A 22,495-nucleotide genomic window follows, 5' to 3' on the forward strand; every position below is an offset into this window, starting at 1 on the left:
AGACGGCTTATGGTAGAGAAATTAACATTCAATTCACGGGCAACAGCTCTGGTGGACATTCCTGCAGTCAGCATGCCAATTGCACGCTCCCTCAAAACTTGCGACATCTGTGGCGTTGTGCTTGTGATAAAACTGCACATTTTAGAGTGGCTTTTTATTGTGGCCCGCCTAAGGCACACCTGTGCAATAATCATGCTGTCTAACCGTGTTCATTCAGCTCTTCAGCTTCAGCTTGAGCTGCAGCTCAATGGCTGCTATTTAAAACAGTGGTATTAATTTGTTACTTTTTCAAAATCATTGATATATTATTAATAACAACAACCACTTGTATTTTTCTCTTATTATTTTCATCAACAATATGGTTTAGTAATTAAAATCATTTAATTATTGTCCGTGCAGAGGCTATTCTGTTTTATTGATCTGTGGCGCATTCATTTTGATTCTTTACATGTGTAATGATGTCCAGTGACTTGTTTGCATTATTTATGCATTATTTTATTTATTTGTAAGACTTTTTTTATGACTAAATTTGGTAATGGGAGAGTAAAAATATTTTTAAAACGTACACCGTTCAAACTAGGCTGCTTATGTTGAAGTGTTTGGGATGTGGCTTTTAATGATGAGACCTTTTTTGTAATCAGGCTCTCAAAAAGTATATAACAATTTGGATATAGATTTATCGGCCAACATATCGGTTATCGGCTTTCAAAAATAAAGAATAATCGGTTATCGGTATCGGTCAAAATGTTCATATCGGTGCAACCCTACTTTTAATATGTCATAAATTGATTTTTGTTGTAAATATGCCTGACAAGATTGTTACACTGAATGACATTTTAGTGGGTGTCTTCTGTAAATCAGGGAAAAATTTATGATATGTATTTTTTGCTTGGAAAAACAAAAACAAAATTGCAGTGAAATTAAACAGAAAACTTAAAAAAAAAAAATTGGTAAAGACAACAACAATTTAAAAAGCAGTATTACACTTATTGTTTTTATGCTTAAACCCTTTTTTGTCTTTGACCGACATGCTTATTTCCCTTTATTTTTTACATTTAGAGTACCATTGTGTAATTCTTATTTAAAGTCAATCTTTAAAAACACTAATAATTTAATAGTGCTATTAAAAGTAATCAGCAAATCTTTAAATGAATATCCATTTTTCATATTGTACAAAATATAAAGTTTTGATGCTTAAACAAAATGTTATATAATTTTATACTGGGCATTTATCGATTATCATCCATATAAAGAAGGATTACTGCAATATTGTATCACCTAGAATTTCAGTATTAGTGCATCTCTAAACATGACAAAACCTTCTTATAAATTATTGACATTTAAGAAATGGACTAACATTTGTTTTATTCTACTCTCTCAATGGATTTTTCCCTTTTTAAACCCTCACGGGGCCCAACAGAAGCATTGTTTTTCTGTGTGGTAATAAGCACAACAAAATCAAAAGCCCAAATAATTCAGTTCATTTGAACCCCATTTATTTTAAGGTGTCTGTCTGCAGAAATCAGTCATACATGGAGTTGCTACTATCTGGAAGGGGGGCTTAATTTCTAAATTGGAAGGGAGTGATTTTCTCACTATGTTTCTCCTGATGCTTTCACATGGTGTACTTTGATGGATTTCCGCTCACTTTCAAACATTGATCTCCATGTGATGGGATAAATCATTCCAGTTTGGCCTTAGTGACTTCGGTCCCCTTGTGATAAGTGGTAGTCACCCTTTGCTAGATTTATAAGCGAAAGCCTTTTTAAAAAATGCAGTTAAACAGCTGTTTAATGCAAAATATGAGCAGCTGCCATATCGTAAGAGGCCTTTAAATTCATGGAACCAATAGAGTGAAAGTGCTGCGTTCATTTAAGAGGCTAAATTTAGCCCATTTTTATCAAGAGTAATGAGACTATTTCTTTCTTATAGGTACTTAAGGTATGTGAGTTTGCCTGGCAGCATAAGTGCTGCCCTGTTTGTTATTCAAGAAAATGTTAAGAGGAGTAATACTGTTTTTCCACTTTGGGGTTTTAGAGCGTAACTATCCGTTCTCAAAATATTAGAAGTACACTATACAGGAGAAGTGCATGTGCTCCTACATGTCGCTATTTTGCACTGTTTATTGATAGACAAACAGTAATGTAATAAAATATAGATTTTTAAAATAGCTTTTATAAACATTTTTATAAGTATAACATTTTATATTTTTTATTCATTCTTAATATATATTCTGTGTTTTATTTTGTGTTCATACATTATATATATATATATATATATATATTATAAATGGAAGTTATATTAACAAGATATATAAGATATTAATCTCCAGACATGTTTAGTGTTATGATGCTCTGGTTATCCAGCAGAACTCATTTAAGGCAAGGCATTAATTAACAAACAAATGTTAAATGTTAAAAGATTACATTGTAGAAGAAATAAATGGCAGTATGTTTTTCACATTGTATTGTTGTAAAATAAAATAATAAAAAATCTATAAAAAATAAATTCATACTTTTTTCAGCAAGGACACATAAAAAGTAAAGATGTTTATAATTTCACTGAAGATTTCTTATTAAAGGTAATACAGTTTCCACAAAAATATTAAGTAGGACAACTGTTTTCAATAATGGCTGCTAAAAATTCAGCTTTTCCAAAAATTTATTTACAATCCTATTTTTTCATATTTTAATATAGAAAACCGTTATTTTAATAATAAAAAATAATTGAATAATAGTTTTAATAATATTTACAATATTAAAAAATGTTTCCTTCCAAATTTCATATTTCAAATAAATGCAGCCTTGGTGAGTATAAGAGACTTCTTTCAAAAACATTAAAAAATGTTTACCGATCCCAAAGTTTTGAACAGTGGTGGCCGAAATTATTAGAACACTAGTATTTTCACCAGTTAAAAAATGTCTTTAAGTCAGTTATTTCTAGGGGTGCGCCGATCCGATATTCAGGATTGGTATCGCTCCGATACTGGCATTTTCTGCTGGATCGGGGTATCGGTCAGACGAGACCGATCCAAATCCGATATAGTGCGTATACTATTCTGTCTTTTGTTAAACCCCACGAAAGGCACAAAAACATTATAAAGCACCATAAAGATTCCGTGCCCTATATTTCAAGTGTTCTGAGACCGTTCCATAGTATAATGTGAGGTACAGATGAGTATTTATGTCATTAAATTCAAGTTCACATAAACCCTTTCCGCTGTGGCTTGTCAGTCATCCTCCATTCAGCATTCAAGCTGCGCATCGCGTTCAGTTACGACAGTCAAGATGACGAAACTCTCTCAAGGATGATACAATGTTCCTATTATTATACTTGATCTGTAGATAAACATCAGTGGTTTTGCATAAAATGACTTTATCTTGCTGGAGTTTATAGCTAATTCTAAATCATGTTACTTTCTACCGGGTGTCTGTTAGAGATCACAACACTGGCGTACAGAGCACTATGAATTGTTCTTCACGCGCACAGTAACTGAAATTTAAAACTGTTAAAAGAAAAGGCTTAATAAACTAACGCACAGATTTAATACACTACGCATCAGTATCTTTGAACTTTTCTATGCAGAGCGCTGCGCGCTGTGACTCCGTGTTGCTTCGAGCGCATCATTCTGCTCTGTATTGGAGCATTTCATGTTATAATACTTTTGCACAGTGAAAGATTGTTAATAGCCTTTCTTGTTCTGTCGTATCTATCATATGTTGCTGCATCATTACTGTGCTATAAATGTAAAAGAAATTTATTTACTTTATTGCATATATTTATATATAATTATATTTACTTGTTTTTCATGAATGTATATTACAATACAAAGAGCAATGTGTAACATTTTACTCTAAATGTTTACATTTTATAAAATCATTGTGAACTCATTTTTTGTAGAGTAACTTTTGCTGCTGAATTAACCACTAACCTAGTTTATAATTGTATTTTTCTCATAGATTATGATTATATATTTTTTAATTTGTTATTTTTCTTTATAATGAAGTTGTCTATATTTAGTAGATTGTGTGTAATACACAAAAGAGTGATGATCAGGTCAACACACACTGAGGTATAGAAATTAAATAAAAAAAACTGTGCTGGTATCGGATCGGTAATGGTATTGTCCGATACTCAGAACTTTTGGTATCGGATCGGGATCGGTTCTGAAAAAATTGTATCGTGCCACCCCTAGTTATTTCTATCTTTTGCTGTAGTGTGTCAGTAGGAAATATCAGTTTACATTTCCAAACATTCATTTTGCCAATAACTGTAATAATCCAGTGAGATTAACGACAGCCAGTGCTCCACACAGAGATCTGATCTCATCATCATCCAGTCTGTCTGGAATGAGATTGCACCTAGGGCAAAAGCTGCTTTAAACGCAAAGGATGGTCAGACCAAATGTTGATTTAATTTAGTTAGTAGAAGTTAATTGATAAAGAAATTCTATTTATGACATTATTTTTGACAGCATCCTCATTTTACAGCATTTTTACACAAGTGCCTAAAACTTTTAACAGTACTATAGCTTTGAAGGTTTCTTGTAGCATCTTGAAGACGTTGCCACAGTTCTTCTGGATTTAATCTGTCTCAGTTTGTTCTGTTTCTTCATGTCATTCCAGACAGACTGGATGATGATGAGATCAGATCTCTGTGTGGAGCACTGGCTGTCGTCAGACTCCTTGTGCAAACAAAAATCTCTTTGGAATATTACAATTAATGGCAAAATGAATGGGATATTTCCTACTGACACATTACAGCAAACAATAGAAATAACTGACTTAAATCCATTTTTTTAGCTGGTGAAAATACTAGTGTTCTAATAATTTTGGCCACCACTGTATATAAAATACCTTCTTCTTTATTGACATATATTTTATTAATGGCATTTTTGTGTCAAGCTGTTTTTCCTGTTGAACACAGCATAAATGTCCTGTGAGTGGTGTTTAGATTTGTCCTCTTTTGTTAGAGGATGAATGGAGCTGCTAGTGCCTGTGAGCTGCATTTATGGCTCCATCACAGGCTGCCAATGTGCTCTGTTCCCTCATAAACGCACGTTTGTCCCGGCATTCGCTGTGAATGATGTTGAATTTACACTGACTGAACCTCAGCAGTACTTTCACTACATCTCTGTCCCTCGTCTGTCCTTTCATACGACATCCTGGCACAGATAGGGTGGATTTATGCCCATGGGGGGAGCCGTGGGGCCTAGCGGACATGATAAATGGGCCAGCGTGTAGGGCCGACCAAAGCCTCCACAGGAACGCTGCGCACAGCCAATGAGTTACAGTTGTGGCTCCTGTCATGGTGTGCGTTAGTACGAGCGACTGCTGACAGCTGTTTAATCATGGACGTTTCCATGTGCTCGCCCGACGACATCAGCAGCCACTGAGGACCAGCTGTCATGAAGCAGGGGAGAACGGAGTAAAAACGCATCCCACCTCACGCATCTCCACGCCGGCTCTCCTCCGTATCCCCACACTTTACCACATTAATTAGAGCTTCCTCATACCTTAATTACACCAAGTTCTGTGCTAATGCCGGAGTCCTGTGTGAATTGCTCACCGTTTCTTGCAGACTCTGTGCCTGATTTGCATTTCACAAAAGGTTTATTTCTATTCCTAGATGAGAGAGAGAGAGAGAGAGAGAGAGAGAAGCAAATGATTTGTGATGGGGAAGAGGGGTTTGTGCTAGTAAAGTAAAGCTGTGGTTCACTTTCGTATAACCTTGTGCTTCACTTATGGGTCTTTGTTTTACGTGCTGTCTCAATTATGGCAAGCCTGGGCTGCTTTCCTGAATATCATTTCCGGCTCAGAGTACAAAGCACTTTCACATGTTCTTTTACAGTGCCAAGCTCAATGTTTGTCTCTGTTTCTCATGTTTTTCCATAAAGCGTTGAAAGGTTTTTGTAGTCTAGTGCTGCTCAATTTAATTTCAGCGTTGACTTTGTGCTCTGTTGTTCATAGAAGCTACTGTAACTAAAGGTCATTGTGTTCTGAAAGTTTGAAAGGTGAATGTTACATCTTAATGTTGAGATGAGAAGAATGCATGCTTAATTCAACCTGCTTTCCTTTTTTTGATTGCAATTGGGATCCTATTTCAAGCCTTTTGGAATTACAATGTGCCTTTTTCCAGTTACACTTAAAAATCTAGATTAAAAATCAATTTAATATTTCATTTGTTTATTAGATATTAGCTTTAGAGTTTCATAAGAGATCTCAATGTACTTTCTGTGCTATTTGCTATGTATCTATAATGTATCTATAATCAAAAACTTCCATTATAAATTCAAACATTTCTTATGAAATTTGAAGTTTGAAACGCCAACTTATCTGAGCTGAGCTAATAGCATTAACTCATACTGTTATATGCTGTGTCTCTCAGTCTCTTTATTTCTGCACATGAAATTTTGCCACATAAAATTGAGAAATCATATATAATTTATTGTAAATATTGTAAAAAGCCTGTTATTTGTCTATAATTTGTGTCTAGTGTTTTAGTAATTGATCATGCCATTAAAAATAGCCCTTGATATAGATGAATGGATGGATATTTAATTTTTTCCTAAGAAATTTTAGAGCATTCGTAATTGATAATCCAGCTAAACTGGATAAAATATATTATTCAAATAAATAAAAAAATATATCTGACTTTCTGTAGTTCTTCTCAGTTATGGTGAATATTACAACCTTAAATGATGGTGACAAAAATTTGATTGAATTTTTTTAGATACCTAGTTCTTTGTTTTTGCACTTTTTTATATTGTGTAATTGTAAATTTCTTCTTTTAATACCAAAAAAGTTATAATAAATGTATTGTATTGCATTGTATTGAACTCTTATGCCTGCGAAAAAGCAACCGATTTAGTTTTTTAATTAAAATTTTTAATCTTGCAGTCACATCTTGTCACTCCTGTGTTGGAGCTTGTTCTTTACGTTTATCTTTGACCCACAGGATGTTCACTGGTGACGGTGTTGAGGAACAGAATATTGTAAAAAGCCTGTTATTTGTCTATAATTTGTGTCTAGTGTTTTAGTAATTGATCATGCCATTAAAAATAGCCCTTGATATAGATGAATGGATGGATATTTAATTTTTTCCTAAGAAATTTTAGAGCATTCGTAATTGATAATCCAGCTAAACTGGATAAAATATATTATTCAAATAAATAAAAACATATATCTGACTTTCTGTAGTTCTTCTCAGTTATGGTGAATATTACAACCTTAAATGATGGTGACAAAAATTTGACATTTTTGTAAATATTTCCCACATATTTGTAATTTAATTATAGAATTTTTTTTAGATACCTAGTTCTTTGTTTTTGCACTTTTTTATATTGTGTAATTGTAAATTTCTTCTTTTAATACCAAAAAAGTTATAATAAATGTATTGTATTGCATTGTATTGAACTCTTATGCCTGCGAAAAAGCAACCGATTTAGTTTTTTAATTTAAATTTTTAATCTTGCAGTCACATCTTGTCACTCCTGTGTTGGATCTTGTTCTTTACGTTTATCTTTGACCCACAGGATGTTCACTGGTGACGGTGTTGAGGAACAGGAGAGCAGTAGGGGTGCACAGGGGAGGGAGACAGGGGTTAGGACTGGGGCAGGAGTTCAGATCATCTCGTTGTCTTTCTCTGGGGCACGTTATGCATGGATGCTCGCACATTCATCACATTCCGTAGGTAGTATATTCTTTTAACTCTATATATAGGTTGCTTATTTTAATATACGTCACATGATATCGTCATGGCGGAGGAGTCTGTGAGGAAGACCCCTTTAGCGTAAGTAAAGCTCCGGATAGATTCATGCTTGAGACCTCAGTGCTGTTTAGACGGGAAAATGCTGGATATGGGTTGTATGTGTCATGATTTTGTTTAGTAGTTGCTGGTTTGTTTGGAACTCTTTTGGAAGACGTTCATGTAGTCTTTAAGCATTCTTCATCTACGTGGTGGAAAGAACATTAGACTGAAAGAAAGACAGAGATAGAGCTGGAGTGAAAGAGAGTGAAGGAAATGTGAGGTTTGGTAGTGGAGTTTCCACTGACATGCAGTTTGTGAACCTTTGAAATATCATGATACTGTCTTCAATTACTGCATTAGCTTCAGAATAAGTGCTTACTAGCAACATATTTTCCAAGTAAATACATACCTTGAAGTTGGAGTTCGTTATGTGCACATGGTCAGTCAGGGCTATATTGTTTGGTTCTGTTCTGTGAGATGATTTTTTTGAGAAAACAGGGTAACCATTGAACTTACTGTGAAAATCAGTTTGTTAGAAAAAAAACATATTGTCAATTAATCTAAATAAATATGGGGCATTATTAGGGGAAAAATCTAATTAGAGTATCAGGTCATCAAGTCAAAATTTCTGATATGTCAGATTTATTGGTAGATGATAGATAAAAATGTTAAATCTACTTATAAAATTGCTTGTAAAATGTTAAAATTGAGGGATTATTATGTTAAAAAGTTATTTGCTGGAAAATGTTGAGGGTCATTAGGTAAAAATTTGAAATTTGCTGGTAAACTTGGGGAGGGGGGAGAGGCGTTATTAGGTAAAAATGTTACAAAAGGCAAAAAAAACATAAATTATTAATTTGAGGGTTTATTGGGTTAAAATGTTACAAAAGTTACAAAAATGTAAAATTATTCATTTGAGGGTTTAATAAAATGTTACAAATGTTACAAAAGTGTAAAATTATTCATTTGAGGGATTGTGTTAAGATGTTACAAATTTTACCAAATGTGGAATTATTCATTTGAGGGATTATTTGGTTGAAATGTCACAAAAAAATACAAATTTGAAGGATTATTGGGTTAAAATGGTACAAAAATGTAAAATTATTAATTTGAGGGATTATTGGGTTAAAATTTTAAATTTGGGGTAAAATGTTAAAATGGAGGGATTATTTGGCTAAAATGTTACATTTACTGGTAACATGTTAAAATTGAGAGAATTGATGTTAAATTTACTCATAAGATTGGGAAGCTATCAGGTAAAAATGTAACATTGGCGACTATTGAATTTGAACCTAAATTTCTTATGTCCCCTTTCTCTTTCTCTGTCTCCTCTCCCCTTCCAGTTTGCACCAGCAGTTTGCCAACTACAAGGAGCAGGTGAGGCGGATTGGGCCGGAGCCCCCCCAACAGAGGCAGCAGGGCCAACACAAGGATGACGCCCCCACCTGTGGCATCTGCCACAAGACCAAGTTTGCTGATGGCTGCGGAAACCTGTGCTCCTACTGCCAGACTAAGTTCTGTGCCCGCTGCGGGGGAAGGGTCTCTCTGCGTTCCAATAACGTGAGTACCACCTATATCGTGTGAGTGGCCAGACTGTTTTTCATGCTTCCTCGACCTGCATCTGCACACATTTAAGCAAGGACAGGGAGAGAAGGGCGCTGGGTGGATGAGAGAAAGGTTAATTGGGCATTAGTCAGAGGAGATGACGCTGCTGGTCACCGGGGGGTCACCGCACACCCACATTGGGATGCCCGAGTCGGCACTGACTCTCCACGGGGCAGCCGTACCACGCAAAGAGAAGCACCTGAAATGGTAGCCCACCTCCTGGAGTGTGATATTTACCTTCGCTTTCTATTCCTTCCACTGAGTCCAGAGCGCTAATTAGTGTTCAGTCATAATGAGTGCAGTGTAGGGAGTCAACAGCTCACCGACAGCGGCAGTAGAGTAGGGAGTGAGGTCAGTGAGGTGGAGATAAGGGTAAATGTAATTAATAACACACTGATTTAGTTACAGATGTATCCATCTGTATATTTGAAGTAAATATGTAAGTTTTTATAGCTACACAATGAAGCCAGGCCATTTTTAGTGTAACTATTGTCTACGCCAGCCAATGGCAAGTGAATTGAGAAATTTTATTGGCAGTCAATGTATCCTATCATGCATTTTTTATTTACATTTTATTTACAAGTTAATAAAAAAGGTAATTATTATTTTGCTTATGAAAAATTTATGATTTTTAGCCATAGAATGACTAATAAATAATATTAATGTCATGAATAATGCTATTTTTTTAATGAAGAATAAACAATATATTGACAGTATTAGTTATCAGTATTAAAAATGTTATAGTTTTTTGGTAGCTGTCGAAACTGGATATTTAGTTGTACATGCTCATTTCCCCTTTACATTTAAATTATCTTTGCCATCATCCAAATGCTCACTTTGTTAATCTTTAAAATGCTAATAATTTAATTACACTGTTAAATAAAATCTTTAGCAAATGTCAAAATTAATATCTAGAGTGAATTCAGGTAAATTGGGCAACTTTTTGCTATTGAGAAGACTGGGAAAATATGGCCCAATTATCCTAAAATTAATCATATTTTTAATTTTGCATTATAATGCTGTGATACTGTACCTAAATTTAGTTGGGACATTAAAATGTTTTTGGTATTTTAAAAACATTAACATTAAAATATTTTTTTGTGTTTTTTTCCCATTTATTTAGACAAAATATAATTTTTATGTATCTACCATTTACTGGTTATTGGCTTAAAATGTTTATCTGCTTATTGGCATCAGCCAGAATTTGAATTTCATTACATTCATATTTTTAATAAGTATATTTTCCACTGAGATTATGATTTAATTAATGTCAGCTAGGACCTGTTTGTTGCTTTTGTATTGATTTTGTAACTCCCAAAGCTGATTTTTACTTACATTTGGCACGTCGTGAGGTTTAATTTTGGTTTTGATGTGAGAAAGCTCAGATAGGGCCAGTGTTGAGTGTAGAAGGCTGTTCAGATGCTTTTGTCTGTGTCTGAGAAGGTAGGAGAAATCCCATATGTGATGCAATGGAAGTGAAGTCTCCATTGGTAGTGGATGGGTGCTGCCCTGAGGTTAGTTTCGCTGAAATGAGCGCATGTTGTTTCTCGGAGCCCTTTGGCATGTGCTATTAATGAGAGTGGCAGTCTTGATAATGGAGTCGCTAGATGCCTGTAGGTTAAACATAGAGAGCTACACCTACTCAATCTGGTAGACTGGAAACAGTAGCTAAAGGCGATGAAATACACTTAATAGCTATTACTATGAGCATAGCCATTGCTATGAGTAGCCTGAGCTGGTCCAGAGTGAACAGACTCAAAATAGTTCATTGAAACTGTTACAAAAATCAGAAATGCTGCACCCAGTGTATCATGGTTTTCACAAAATATTAAGCAGCGCAATTTAAGTTTTTAACATTGATAATAATAAGAAATGTTTCATGCATACCCAATCAGAATAAAAGATTGATTTCTGAAGGATTGTGTGACACTGAAGACAGGAGTAATGGCTGCTGAAAATTCAGCTTTGTCATCACAGGAATATATTACATTTTAAAGTATATTCTAATATGAAACAGTTATTTTCATTTGTAATAATATTACCGATTTTCTTTATTTTGTTCAAATAAATACAGCCTTAGTGAGCATTCAAAAACATAAAAAATCTTACCAGCCCCAAAATTTAAAATCATAGTGTATATATGCACAATTACATTTATTTCTGAATGCCCAAAGTATTTTTTAAAGGAATTTAATAAACTCCCAGCCACAGACTAGCCACAATTAAAAGTGCAAACTACAAAATTAAATACAGTAAATTGAATTAAACATGGCAGATGGCTGTACCATGATGCTTTTACTATGACATCTGAAGTTAACCAATCTTCTTCCTCCGTGCTCATTGATATGTATGCCAGCCTCCAATGGATAAGTCTCCAAAATGATGTGTCCTGCAGTGTGAATCTGTATGGATTCTTCATTAAATGGCAGTGAAATACATATGACAGCTAGTTAATGAAAAATGGTACAGTGTTTACACCTGCCTTTAGTGTGCATTTGTTTATCAGTGTGCAGGTGTTTTATAATTATACAATAGCATTTTAGTGTCTGTGAATGTTTTTACTATGGTGGCTCTGAAGCAGTAGGACCTACTAAGCGGAATGTCATGTTCTCGTTTTCAGTGACCCATGCACTACCTTTATTTCCACTGGGAATAAATCATGGGAAATCTTTTGCCGGGTTCAGACTACATGATATTTTTGTCGGTCACGATAGTCACTGTGTCAGATTACATGATTTTGACTCCTAAAATCTTGTTGTGGCGTGGACAAGAAACATGTCAGACTACACGTTGCTTCCCGACCAGTCATCGAGAAGGCGGAACTAGCGACTGACTTCCGAAAACAAGAGTGTAAACATTGCTGCAGTGCTTCCGCTATAGTTCGCCAGCATTTTTCTTTCTTTGTTCTGTCGTGGTAGTCCCTTGATGACACATCATATAGGCAGGAGTACTGTTGCCACAGCTCCACGAACCTTTCCTCCATCTCATAATTCCACCTAGCAGCACCATCATCTCTCTTTCATTTTGCCATGTTTGAAACCTGTGTCTGAAAGAGCTTCTGTGCTGCTATTGGTCAACATCACCAATGTGACAGAACTCGTCGTGGACGACGGAAAAAAAATTAAACATGCTAGTCTTTCTGTCGTGATGTCGTGAAGCATCGCAGACGCGGAATCGGTTGTCGTCCGCTATGACACGCTACACGTGCTGAAACGATGGAATCTTGCGTCCCGACGCCCATTATCATTTACGAATCCCCACGACACCCTACGTCAAGCAAATCATGGCAAAATCAGGCTAAAATCTTGTAGTCTGAACCGGGCATTAGAGTGAATATCAGTGCAACCTGCACCTCTCAGGTTTGCCCTGTGGGTGGCAACATACCTGCAAATGTACACTACCGTGATCTGTCCTGAAATAATAGCAAGGAAAAAGTGAATAAATCCACATTATAATGTAAAACTTTCCAAGACAAGTTTGTTTTGCAACTGGAAAATGCAATTTGTATTTTGACACCTTTTGATGCTGCTAATGCCAGTCTAGAGCTGTTTTTATGTTTATTATTCCAGTATGCATCTAAATGGTTTTTGTTTTCATATCTGATTGTCATTTCATACTTCTCTCTCTTGTTCTTCTCCCCCACCCACCATCCTGTTTCTCTCTGTGACGCTGGAGAAGAAAGAGGACAAAGTGGTTAGCATTTTCTATTATCTTTTTGTTCACTGTGCAGTGTGAATGCTGATCTGAAAGTGTTTTTCCCTCACTCCCTTCATTCACATATACAAGTACTTCAGTACTTCAGTATTATTTATTGTTTGTTTGTTTGTGTGTGTGTGTGTGTGTGTTTGTCATTATGTGTTTGCCTGGTATGCAGTGAGCACTTCATGTAACATTTAGTACAATTACCACATGCAGAAGCCTCCTTTAAATATTGACATGTCTAACCTATTTATACAGTTCTTGTTAGTAAATCACCCACAATGCACACATGTAGTGCAGTATGTAGCACCCTTTATTTGTGATCCTAGTTAATCAGGGCCAGAGAATGTGTTCGATGAATGCATGTCCTGCTTGACCTGCTATACTGTTAAAATGAACATGCACTGTGTCTTCTCTCATGGCACTGAATTCGTTTATCAGAACAGTGCCATATACTTCAGTGCTGCAAAAAGATCCCTGTATATGCAATCCAGAGCTCATTATCCCAATGATTATCAGGCCTCTTGGTAATATTTGTGTTTTCTTCTTCAGCCAAGCGTTTCTTTCTGAATGTTGCTGTTTTTGAAGTCAGATTCGTTTCCCTAGGCAGTACACTATCCTCTCAGTCTCTTGTTCTTTCTTTCTTTTCCAAAGATCCATTTAGACTATATGGTCAGCCAGGCTGGGCTTTGGAGCTGTGTAGTTTTTAACACCAGAACTTCGGTGATACTGGAAAACACTAACGATGTGTCATTCAACTGCCCACCTCCTCAAAGCGACACTGTGAAATGATTAATATTGATCTTTCTCCTCTTCCTTTACATCTTGTTTGTGGATATTATATTGACAGGGAAATTAATTAAAATAGATTTACATTTTTTGTCATATTTTAGTTTTATAATTTTTTTTTATTTCAGTTTGAGTTATTTTAATACATCAAGTTAAACTAAATTAAAATGAGAATGTTGCCTTGGCCAGCTAAAAAAGCAAAACAAACAAAAACATTTTTTTTTAACATTTATTATTAACAATTTAACATTTATTTCAAGTAAATATATATTTTTTATGTTTTTAGGTTTAGTTATCTAAAACAACCCTGGTGAGAATTACAGATTTTTTTTTAAACAGCCTTTGGTTAGGCCTCATGTAGGACTTTATGTAGTGAAAATACGAGACACAGATCCAGTGGGGATTTGGACTTGAGTTCAGGTGTACAGAGACGAGTATAATGTGACAATGAAATGCACACACACACAAAAGTCTGGCGGTACCATGGGAGGCGTTGTATTCATAGACCTCATCAATCTGCTTAATTCAGAGAAGGCCTGATGTTTGGAGAGGGAGTCGAGCTAAACTTATCACCGTATCGATCCGCAGATGGCTTGTCAAGTGTGAGATGTATGTCTCAGTGACGAACGACTAAAAGTTGGTTTTGTAACATCAACAGGGAGATGAAATAGATTATTTACACTATTGATCCGGTATTTAACAATAGGAATGGTCTTTGTATGAGGGACGGGTGAAGGAGTGTTTTGAGAGAGGGCTGGTGGGTGAGCGTCTCCAGGCGCTGATGTACTGGCTCATTAGACGGAATGGACAGTAATGTATTTTGTGGCAGTCTTTCATCCTTATCCAGGATTTATAACATGCTGAATTATGGGTCTAGCTCTGCCTGTTGCCGCCCCAATTCATCAAGCTGTCGGAGGTGGAAGCGTGTACTGCGTTCTCCCTTTTCCTCCACTCACCGAACTCAAGCACTCCATTTATCCACCCCGTTTGCGTGGACCTGACACCGGCGGACAACCCTGCCTGTCCGCATCTTACCGAGCGATGGAAATTAAATGATATTAACAAGATGGAGGAAGAGGCGGAGTCTGATGATGAATGCTAGTCAAACAAAGCCAGCTGGAGTCAGATGATGGCTCGTTGGTAAATTGTTACGAATCTCAGCAGTTGTTCCAAACCTGGAATACAAAAATACTATTAAAGTATTTTTTTAAATCTTAATATTTAAATCAGTTTCATTTGATCTCTATAGAAACCCTTGATGTTAACAAGTAGCGATATTTAAGACTTTGTAAAATAAGTCTCTTAAGCTCACCAAATGCCGAAATTAATTTGGTCAAAAATAAACAGTAATATTGTGATATTATTATATTAACTGTTTTCCATTTTATTTCATATTTTAATGTAATTTGTTCCTGTGATGGCAAAGCTGAATTTTCAGCAGCCATTTATCCAGTCTTTAAAGTCACACAATATAATGCATCCTTGCTGAATACAAATATTAATTTCCTCCAAAAAAAAACAAAAACCTACTGACCCTAAACTTTTAAACAGCACTATACATTTTATCTTGTCTTTTAAAAGTGTATTTGTTTTGATATTCTAACTATGCTTTTTATTTTATTTTATTTTTGCTTTTAGTGCTGTTTTTACTCCAAAAGAACAGACCTGCGACAGATCTTTTTGTTGCGACCCACCAGATCCACTGCTGTTGAGTGTGTTCAGTGGTTTGTGGTTTACACAGAAACCATACAAACGAGTGTAGAATCGGATTTTCGACTGAGAGTAATTTATCAGCGGAGCTATTGAGAGCCTGAGTTCAAGAGTTTTGTTTCAGTGAGCTGTGGGTAGATTGTGCCGCTGGGTGGAGAAGAGCCAGAGATTTTCATGACGAGTCTTCTGGGGTTCTAGATTCGTTTACTGCAAACATCTTTTGCCTGGACATTCAGGTACTGTTCCACAAGAGCTGAGAATGGGTGTCATTTTTCTTGCATCACAAAAGCATTGACAGTTTTACACAAACAAAAATAAACCATGTTTTGGGATGACTAAAAAACTGTGTCTATTACATTCTCTTAATCTTGCATTGAAAGGGTGGAGAGGGACGAGTGCTTTAGTGTAATCCAGGACACGCTTGTATTGGATAACACATGCCCACACATAAAGCACACATACATGCAAATGGCAGAAGTTCATTTTTTGTGGGTAATCCACTAAAGAAAGTGAAATATGCCACTGACATTTTAGAAAAGTGTTTAGTAGTGTTAATATTGTTAATTTCATTGTCCTTTTATTTAAAAATTAAGTGTTAATTATTTTTTAATCTAAAACAAATAGTAATTTTATGTCTAGTTTCATCTTGTGTCCACTTTCAAAATCCTCCAACCTTTGCTTCTGAGATATTTAACTTAGATATTGTGTAGACTGTGCCAGCTGTATTGTCTAGTTGATATATATTGATGTTTACTTTATTTTAATGTGTTTGAAAAGCCATTATATTGCAATGAAATATTCAGGTGCTTAAAAGGAAACCATTTCACAGTGACACCTGAATTCAAATCATTGATGATTCTGATAGTTCTGATCTTTATAATATAGTATAATATAATATAATCAGGGTTGCACATAAGTTTTTTGGTCTGGTTCTCATGAGAGCGCCTGGATATTTGGTTTGGTGCTCACACTGCACATAGTGTGACCATAGACTGTATAAAAACATGGACGTAGTGTCCGTGACGTCACCCGTAAGTTCCTGAAGAGCGTCTTTGAAGCTCAAAGTGGGCAGAGCCGGCCGTTGCCATCTTGGCAGCGCCTCACCGCGTGTCACTCCCGGATAATCGAAAATGGGCAAAAGGTGGGAGCTGGTTGCTGAAACCACGCCCACCTAGCTCGACGGTGGTGACAGCAGCGGCAATCCACTTGTCACTCAAGTGGCCACACCCTTAATTATGCAGAACTTTGAGGCTTATTATAATTTAAACAGATGACTTATAAAAACATTCACCCCCTCACAGTTGTTATGAAGGGCAAAATTAGCTATATAGACCAAAATCATTTTTTGAACCAGGCTGTAAACATGTTTTTTTCTGCTGTAAATTTGGGCATTTTAACATGGGGAGTCTATGGGACTGACTCCCTTTTGCAGCCAGCCTCTAGCTACCAGTTGACGAATTACAGTTTAAGTCACTTCAGTGTTGGCTTCACGACAGAGAGCGGGAGGTTGCCGCTTGAGTGTGACCCATTAAACATATATATACAAAAAATTTAAATAATAATCAATAATAGTAATACTAGTATTATTGGACTTTATTCAGTTTTTTTTTTAATAAAATAATTAACAAAACAATAAATAAAGTGTGATGATAATACTATTTTATTTTAAAATAAATAAAAATACAATTATTTTATAGTACACTTGAAAAATACAATGCTAATATTTACATTGGTTAAATATTGTCATTTTTTACTTTTTTATTTTTATATGAATTTTCAACATTTACAAACCTAAAATCAGCAAGCTTCAATCAATAAGCTTTTATTTTGCCAGGGTTGCCATCAAGGAAGTTTATGTGCTTCCGGGTTTAGCGCTGCCAAGTGAAGTGCATCATTGAATGTCACAGTTTCGTGTTTTTCTTTGAAACTGATAGCTCCTGGCCTAGATTTATGCTTTAAAGGGATAGTTCACCCAAAAATGAAAATGTGATGTTTATCTGCTTACCCCCAGGGCATCCAAGATGTAGGTGACTTTGTTTCTTCAGTAGAACACAAACGAAGATTTTTAACACAAACCGTTGCAGTCTGTTAGTCTTATAATGGAGGTGAATGGGAATCACGGCTTTGAGAGTAAAAAAAAACATACACAAACAAAGCCAAATTAAACCCTGTGGCTCGTGACGATACATTGATGTGTAAAGACACAAAACGATTGGTCAGTGCAAGAAACTGAACAGTATTTATATCGTTTTTTTACCGCCACCTATCTCTCAAATGGACCATTGACACTCTATCTACAATCTCAATTAGGAGTGTCAATGGTCCACTTGAGAGATAGGTGGCAGTAATGCACTTATAAGTCTGCGATCCGCAGTAAAGCAAGAAGAAGAAGACGCCTGACGCGCCTGCTGTTGAGAATGCGCTCAGGAGGACGTGCTGCCGCTCAGGACAGTTTGAACAGTTTGAACAGTTTGGACATTACATGAATCAGAGGTAAAAAACTATATAAATACTGTAAATACTATAGGACTGACAGACTGCAACGGTTTGTGTTAAAAACCTTTGTTTGTGTTCTACTGAAGAAAGAAACTCACCTAAATCTTGGATGCCCTGGGGGTAATTTTTCATTTTTGGGTGAACTATCCCTTTAAGTTCAAATGGAAGTCTTATACAGTATTACAGTTGGTCGATCTGAAATATTCTTTGTGCATTAACAGCTGTCAACTTTGTCAGTATGCAAATGAGTGGTCTGAAATATTTACCCATCACATTTTTTATTTTGGTCGCTCATGCACACCACGTATGTGAACCCCTGAATAGAATAGAATAGAATAATGTCTTGAATATTGAATATTGTTTTTTTTTGTGATTAGCTAAAAACAGCAACACTGGGAAAAACATGTTTGTCTGCTGTTTTCACACTGATTCTTGAAGAATGAAAATGGAGGTGGTGTGAGAGAGGATGCTTTAGCAGATTTTCCCGTTTGAACAGAATTTTACACCCATCCTTCCTGATCCTTTTTTTTTTAGACTGGTGATTCATTTGAAGTTGATTTGAACAGATTTGGCTGAATGAGTAGTTATTGTTTGATCTGAAGGTGAAATCAGCTGAGAGCTAGAGAGATGCTGGACAGAGAGAGAGAGTCTGTGTGTTTTGGACAGAGTGGCTCACAGGCACCAGGGCCTTTACTGATCATTAGCAGATGTTAATTAGCCCATCACTAGACCTGCAGGAGTTTGATGAGTATCCTGGAAGGATAAGACTGACCCTCTCATGGCTTCGACCTTCTCTCTTCCTTTACTGTACACCCTCTTTCCTTCTCTCACAGACCCCTGGGAATGTTTTTTAATATTATTGCACTTATAGTCATTGTTTACATTTTATGAATGCCAAATACTCTTCTTCTGAGTGTTGGATAACAAACTGGACCACACCTTCATCTGTCTGATTAGAAAAGAAAACATTAGCCTGCCAGATATCAGTGAAAAATCTATACTGTAAGTAAAAGTGCAGAAAAAGTACCAGCAATTTTCTGCCAGAAGATTATCTGTTAAGTTTATGGACATTTCCTTTAACTGTAAAACACAACACAATGCAATGTGTCATCCAAAATACAAGGAAAACATATTAATCATTCATATAAATATACAGTACAATGGGCCTTAGATTTACAGACTTTTTTAGAGTGTAACAGATTCCATCACTAATGCAACAATGTCAAGATCAGGTTGTTGAAAATAAATAATAGATGAAAAATACAAAACAAGCACTGGCAAAACATCTATAATATCATGGGGAAGCTCTTTACAATAAGCTTCAATTGCTATTGCTAGCAGCCCAGATTCGGAATCGTATGCTCTTATGGTTCTTGCAAGGACATTTTTTTAGGAAAACTCACAGAGTTTGTTGAATTACAAAGCAATTGCTCAATTATCACATTTGGTAATATTGTAAAGCTGTGCATTAATAATCCGGTTGTGCAGTTTTACTGCTTGTGCACACAAATATATTGTCTGAAAGCAGTTTGTCTTGATTAAACCGGCTGCCTCCTCCTGTCTTGTTGTCCATAAGTGATGTGTGATCTGAGAGGAAGCAGTGCGGTACAGTGTTGTGGGTTGTTGGAGGAGAGGCGGCTGGTATTTGAGTGTTGTAATCCATGTGGGGAGGGTCGGGGTCTGTGCCTGACAGCTGGGGATTCTGCTGCTGATTTACTTTAGATTAGTTTGGAGCTCAGCCAGCCCTGTTCAATCACAGTATAATGCTTTTTCATTGTAAGAGAGCTGCCCCTCTTGCCCCTCTCTGCCCCATACACACCACTGCTACCTCTGTATCAACACCACTTGATCATATGCATGTGTTGTTTGTTTGTTTGTTTTTCACATTACAATTAAGTTCTTTCAGGTGTTAGGTGCATAGAGCAGGGCCAGAATTTAACCAGTCAAAGACAAAAGAGTGCCCCAGTGCAAATGTAAGGCAAAAATACCCCACTTCGAATTCTGTCTGTCTATTGTTGGATTATAATATTCTTAAAGGGGTCATATGATGCGATTTCAATTTTTTTCAATTTTACAAGTGTTTGCAAAGACTAAAGTCTCAAATCCGAAGAGAAAGAGTCGACTCTGAATCATTGAAACGAGTCGTTTTCAAAACGAACCCCAAGCTGTTTCATGTTGATGTCAACAAGAAACATTAGCATATTGCCCGCTCACTTGTTGGTCTTTTCGCCTTGGTCTGAATGAAAATGCAAATTCATTCTATGCCACTAGATGCCGCTTTTGGAGCGGTAAAAATAGCGGTTTCGCCGGTAACGCTGTACACAAAGCAGCACTGCCCACACAAACGCTGCTTTATCAGGCATTACAGGTATGATGAAATGAAAATGAGACCAATCACCGCCGATTAGCGTCACGCAAAGGAGGGGTTTGGAAAAAGGAATCGTAAAGGTAAAATAATAAGGTAAAGTAAAAACAAATGCACATTATAAGACAATGAAAGTGTTTTTTGATCTTGCATGCATGTCAACCTGTTGTTGGGGACTCCCAAAACCAAAATATGAACCTTTCATTACCCATAATAGGGGCACTTTAATTTTATGAATTTAGTACCTCTGCAGACTTTACTTACTCATTGATGTCAGATATTCGTATTTGCTGTTTTTGAGCATTGTTATTGTTAATAAAAACTAAAACTTTCGGTTGAAATAAAATAAAATATAATTATTACATGGAAAAACTTAAACCCAAAAAACTTAAATGAAAATGAGAAATGTTGCCTTGGCAGTTAACTGAAATAAATGAAAGTATTAAAATGACTAAAACTGAAGATCTTATAGTATAAAATTAAATGAAAGCTATATAGAAATATTAAAAAGAAATTACACATAAAATTAATACAACTAAAATGAAAATGAAAACAGAAAATCTAACTAAAATGCAAAATAATTTTGTCAGCGACGATAGCCTTGTAGGTAGCGTGCCGACATACAGTGCTGTTGCGCTACGGCTGTTCTGAGTTCGAATTCTGGCTCGAGGACCTTTCCTGATCCTGTTCCCTCTCTCCTACTTCACTTCCTGTCAACTCTAAACTGTTGGGAGTAGCGGGAACCTTGTGCACATAGCCGGGCCAGGGCCTCAGGGTTACCTGGGAATCAGCCGGCCCAAACTCTAGGCACGAATCGTTGACCGAAAATGCATGAAGGTCCCCTACCCTCTTGATGGAGGCCAATGGGGGAAACGCATACTTGCGAAGGCCCCGTGGCCAGCTGTATGCCAATGCGTCCGGGCCGAGGGAACACGCAGGTCTACCTGAGCAGCTCCGAAACGTCTCCAAACCAGCTGGACCGTCTGGGGAACGTACGTGAAGACACGGGGCAACAGGGACAGCCCGGAGGGCAGGATCTCGTACTGATATGCTCGTCCTTCGGACAAGAACCACAGCAATGGTCTGTGGTGCGGAAAGGTCGACACATAAAGTATGAATCCTTCAGGTTGACCGCTGCAAACCAATCCGCTGCAAACTGGGATGCACCCGAAGATGCGTTCCTGCATCAACGTCTTGAACGGTAACAGGTGAAGGGCCCGGTTCCAGACATGCAGGTCCAAGATTGGTCGTAACCCACCACCTTTCTTGGGTACAATGAAGTAGGAGCCGTAAAACCCGTCTTCATATCGGCTGGAGGGACCGGCTCTATCGCATCCTTCGCCAGTAGGACTGCGACCGCCGCCCGCAAGACAGGACCATCGGCCGCCTTCACTGTTGTGAAGCGGATGCCACTGCACTTGGGGGGACGCCGGGCGACTGAATCGCATAGCCGAGCCTGACGGTTCGAAGGAGCCATCGAGACGGGCTGGGTAGCTCAAGCAAGGCTCCCAGACACCGCACAAGTGGCATCAATGGAACTACAGGCGTACCCGCAGTGGGGCAGCGCGGAAGAACGCAGGGACCCGGCCCGGGCGTCTCGTAGCCGGTCCGAGGCTGGGTCTGGGTGTGTGTAACACTGACCTGCGTTTGAGCAGAGGGTGTGTGGGTAGTCCGTTGGTTCGTCATCCCGATCCGCTCACTTGCGAGAGAGGAGGGTGAGTGTGATACGCACTGGATCGTCCACAACCCCCCGTACCCTCTGGGGACCCAGAAATAGAGGAATTGCTCTTTGTCGAGTATTTGGGTACCACCGACCGAGAAGTCAGTGGCGGAAAAGATGAAAAGATACTCCGCCCGGCCCTCCTCCGGGGGAGGGAGTGGTGTGCTTACCATCTCCTGAAGAGCAGGTCCCTCCACCTCTGGGTTGCCCGTCTCAGGGCCTCTGCTCTTTTGCTTGCCACCAGGTTTGGCGGGGGCCTGGACGGGCGGGGCGGCTGCACGCCGAGGCAGGATGTACCTGATGACCTCAGTCTGCTTTGGTCAGCGGAGAACTGCTGGGCAAGTTCTCCACCGTGTCGCCGA

The 22,495-nt window shown here is 37.4% G+C and overlaps 1 protein-coding gene across 7 annotated transcripts in view; it reads left to right on the forward strand.

Annotated features, from left to right (window-relative positions):
- The window catches only part of rims1a (regulating synaptic membrane exocytosis 1a), an 84,398-nt gene that overhangs the window by 21,018 nt on the left and 40,885 nt on the right, over positions 1 to 22,495 (forward strand). For 6 of the 7 annotated variants that reach the window (XM_016276872.1, XM_016276874.1, XM_016276877.1 and 3 more), the window contains 2 exons: positions 9,093 to 9,309; positions 13,033 to 13,047. In XM_016276872.1, coding sequence (XP_016132358.1) covers positions 9,093 to 9,309; positions 13,033 to 13,047 — 232 coding nt within the window. The remainder of the gene's footprint in view (positions 1 to 9,092; positions 9,310 to 13,032; positions 13,048 to 22,495) is intronic. The other variant, XM_016276873.1, reaches the window with a different exon arrangement.

The sequence above is a fragment of the Sinocyclocheilus grahami genome, unplaced genomic scaffold (assembly GCF_001515645.1).
Source record: "Sinocyclocheilus grahami isolate Dianchi unplaced genomic scaffold, SAMN03320097.WGS_v1.1 scaffold106.1, whole genome shotgun sequence".
NCBI classification, from domain to species: domain Eukaryota; kingdom Metazoa; phylum Chordata; class Actinopteri; order Cypriniformes; family Cyprinidae; genus Sinocyclocheilus; species Sinocyclocheilus grahami.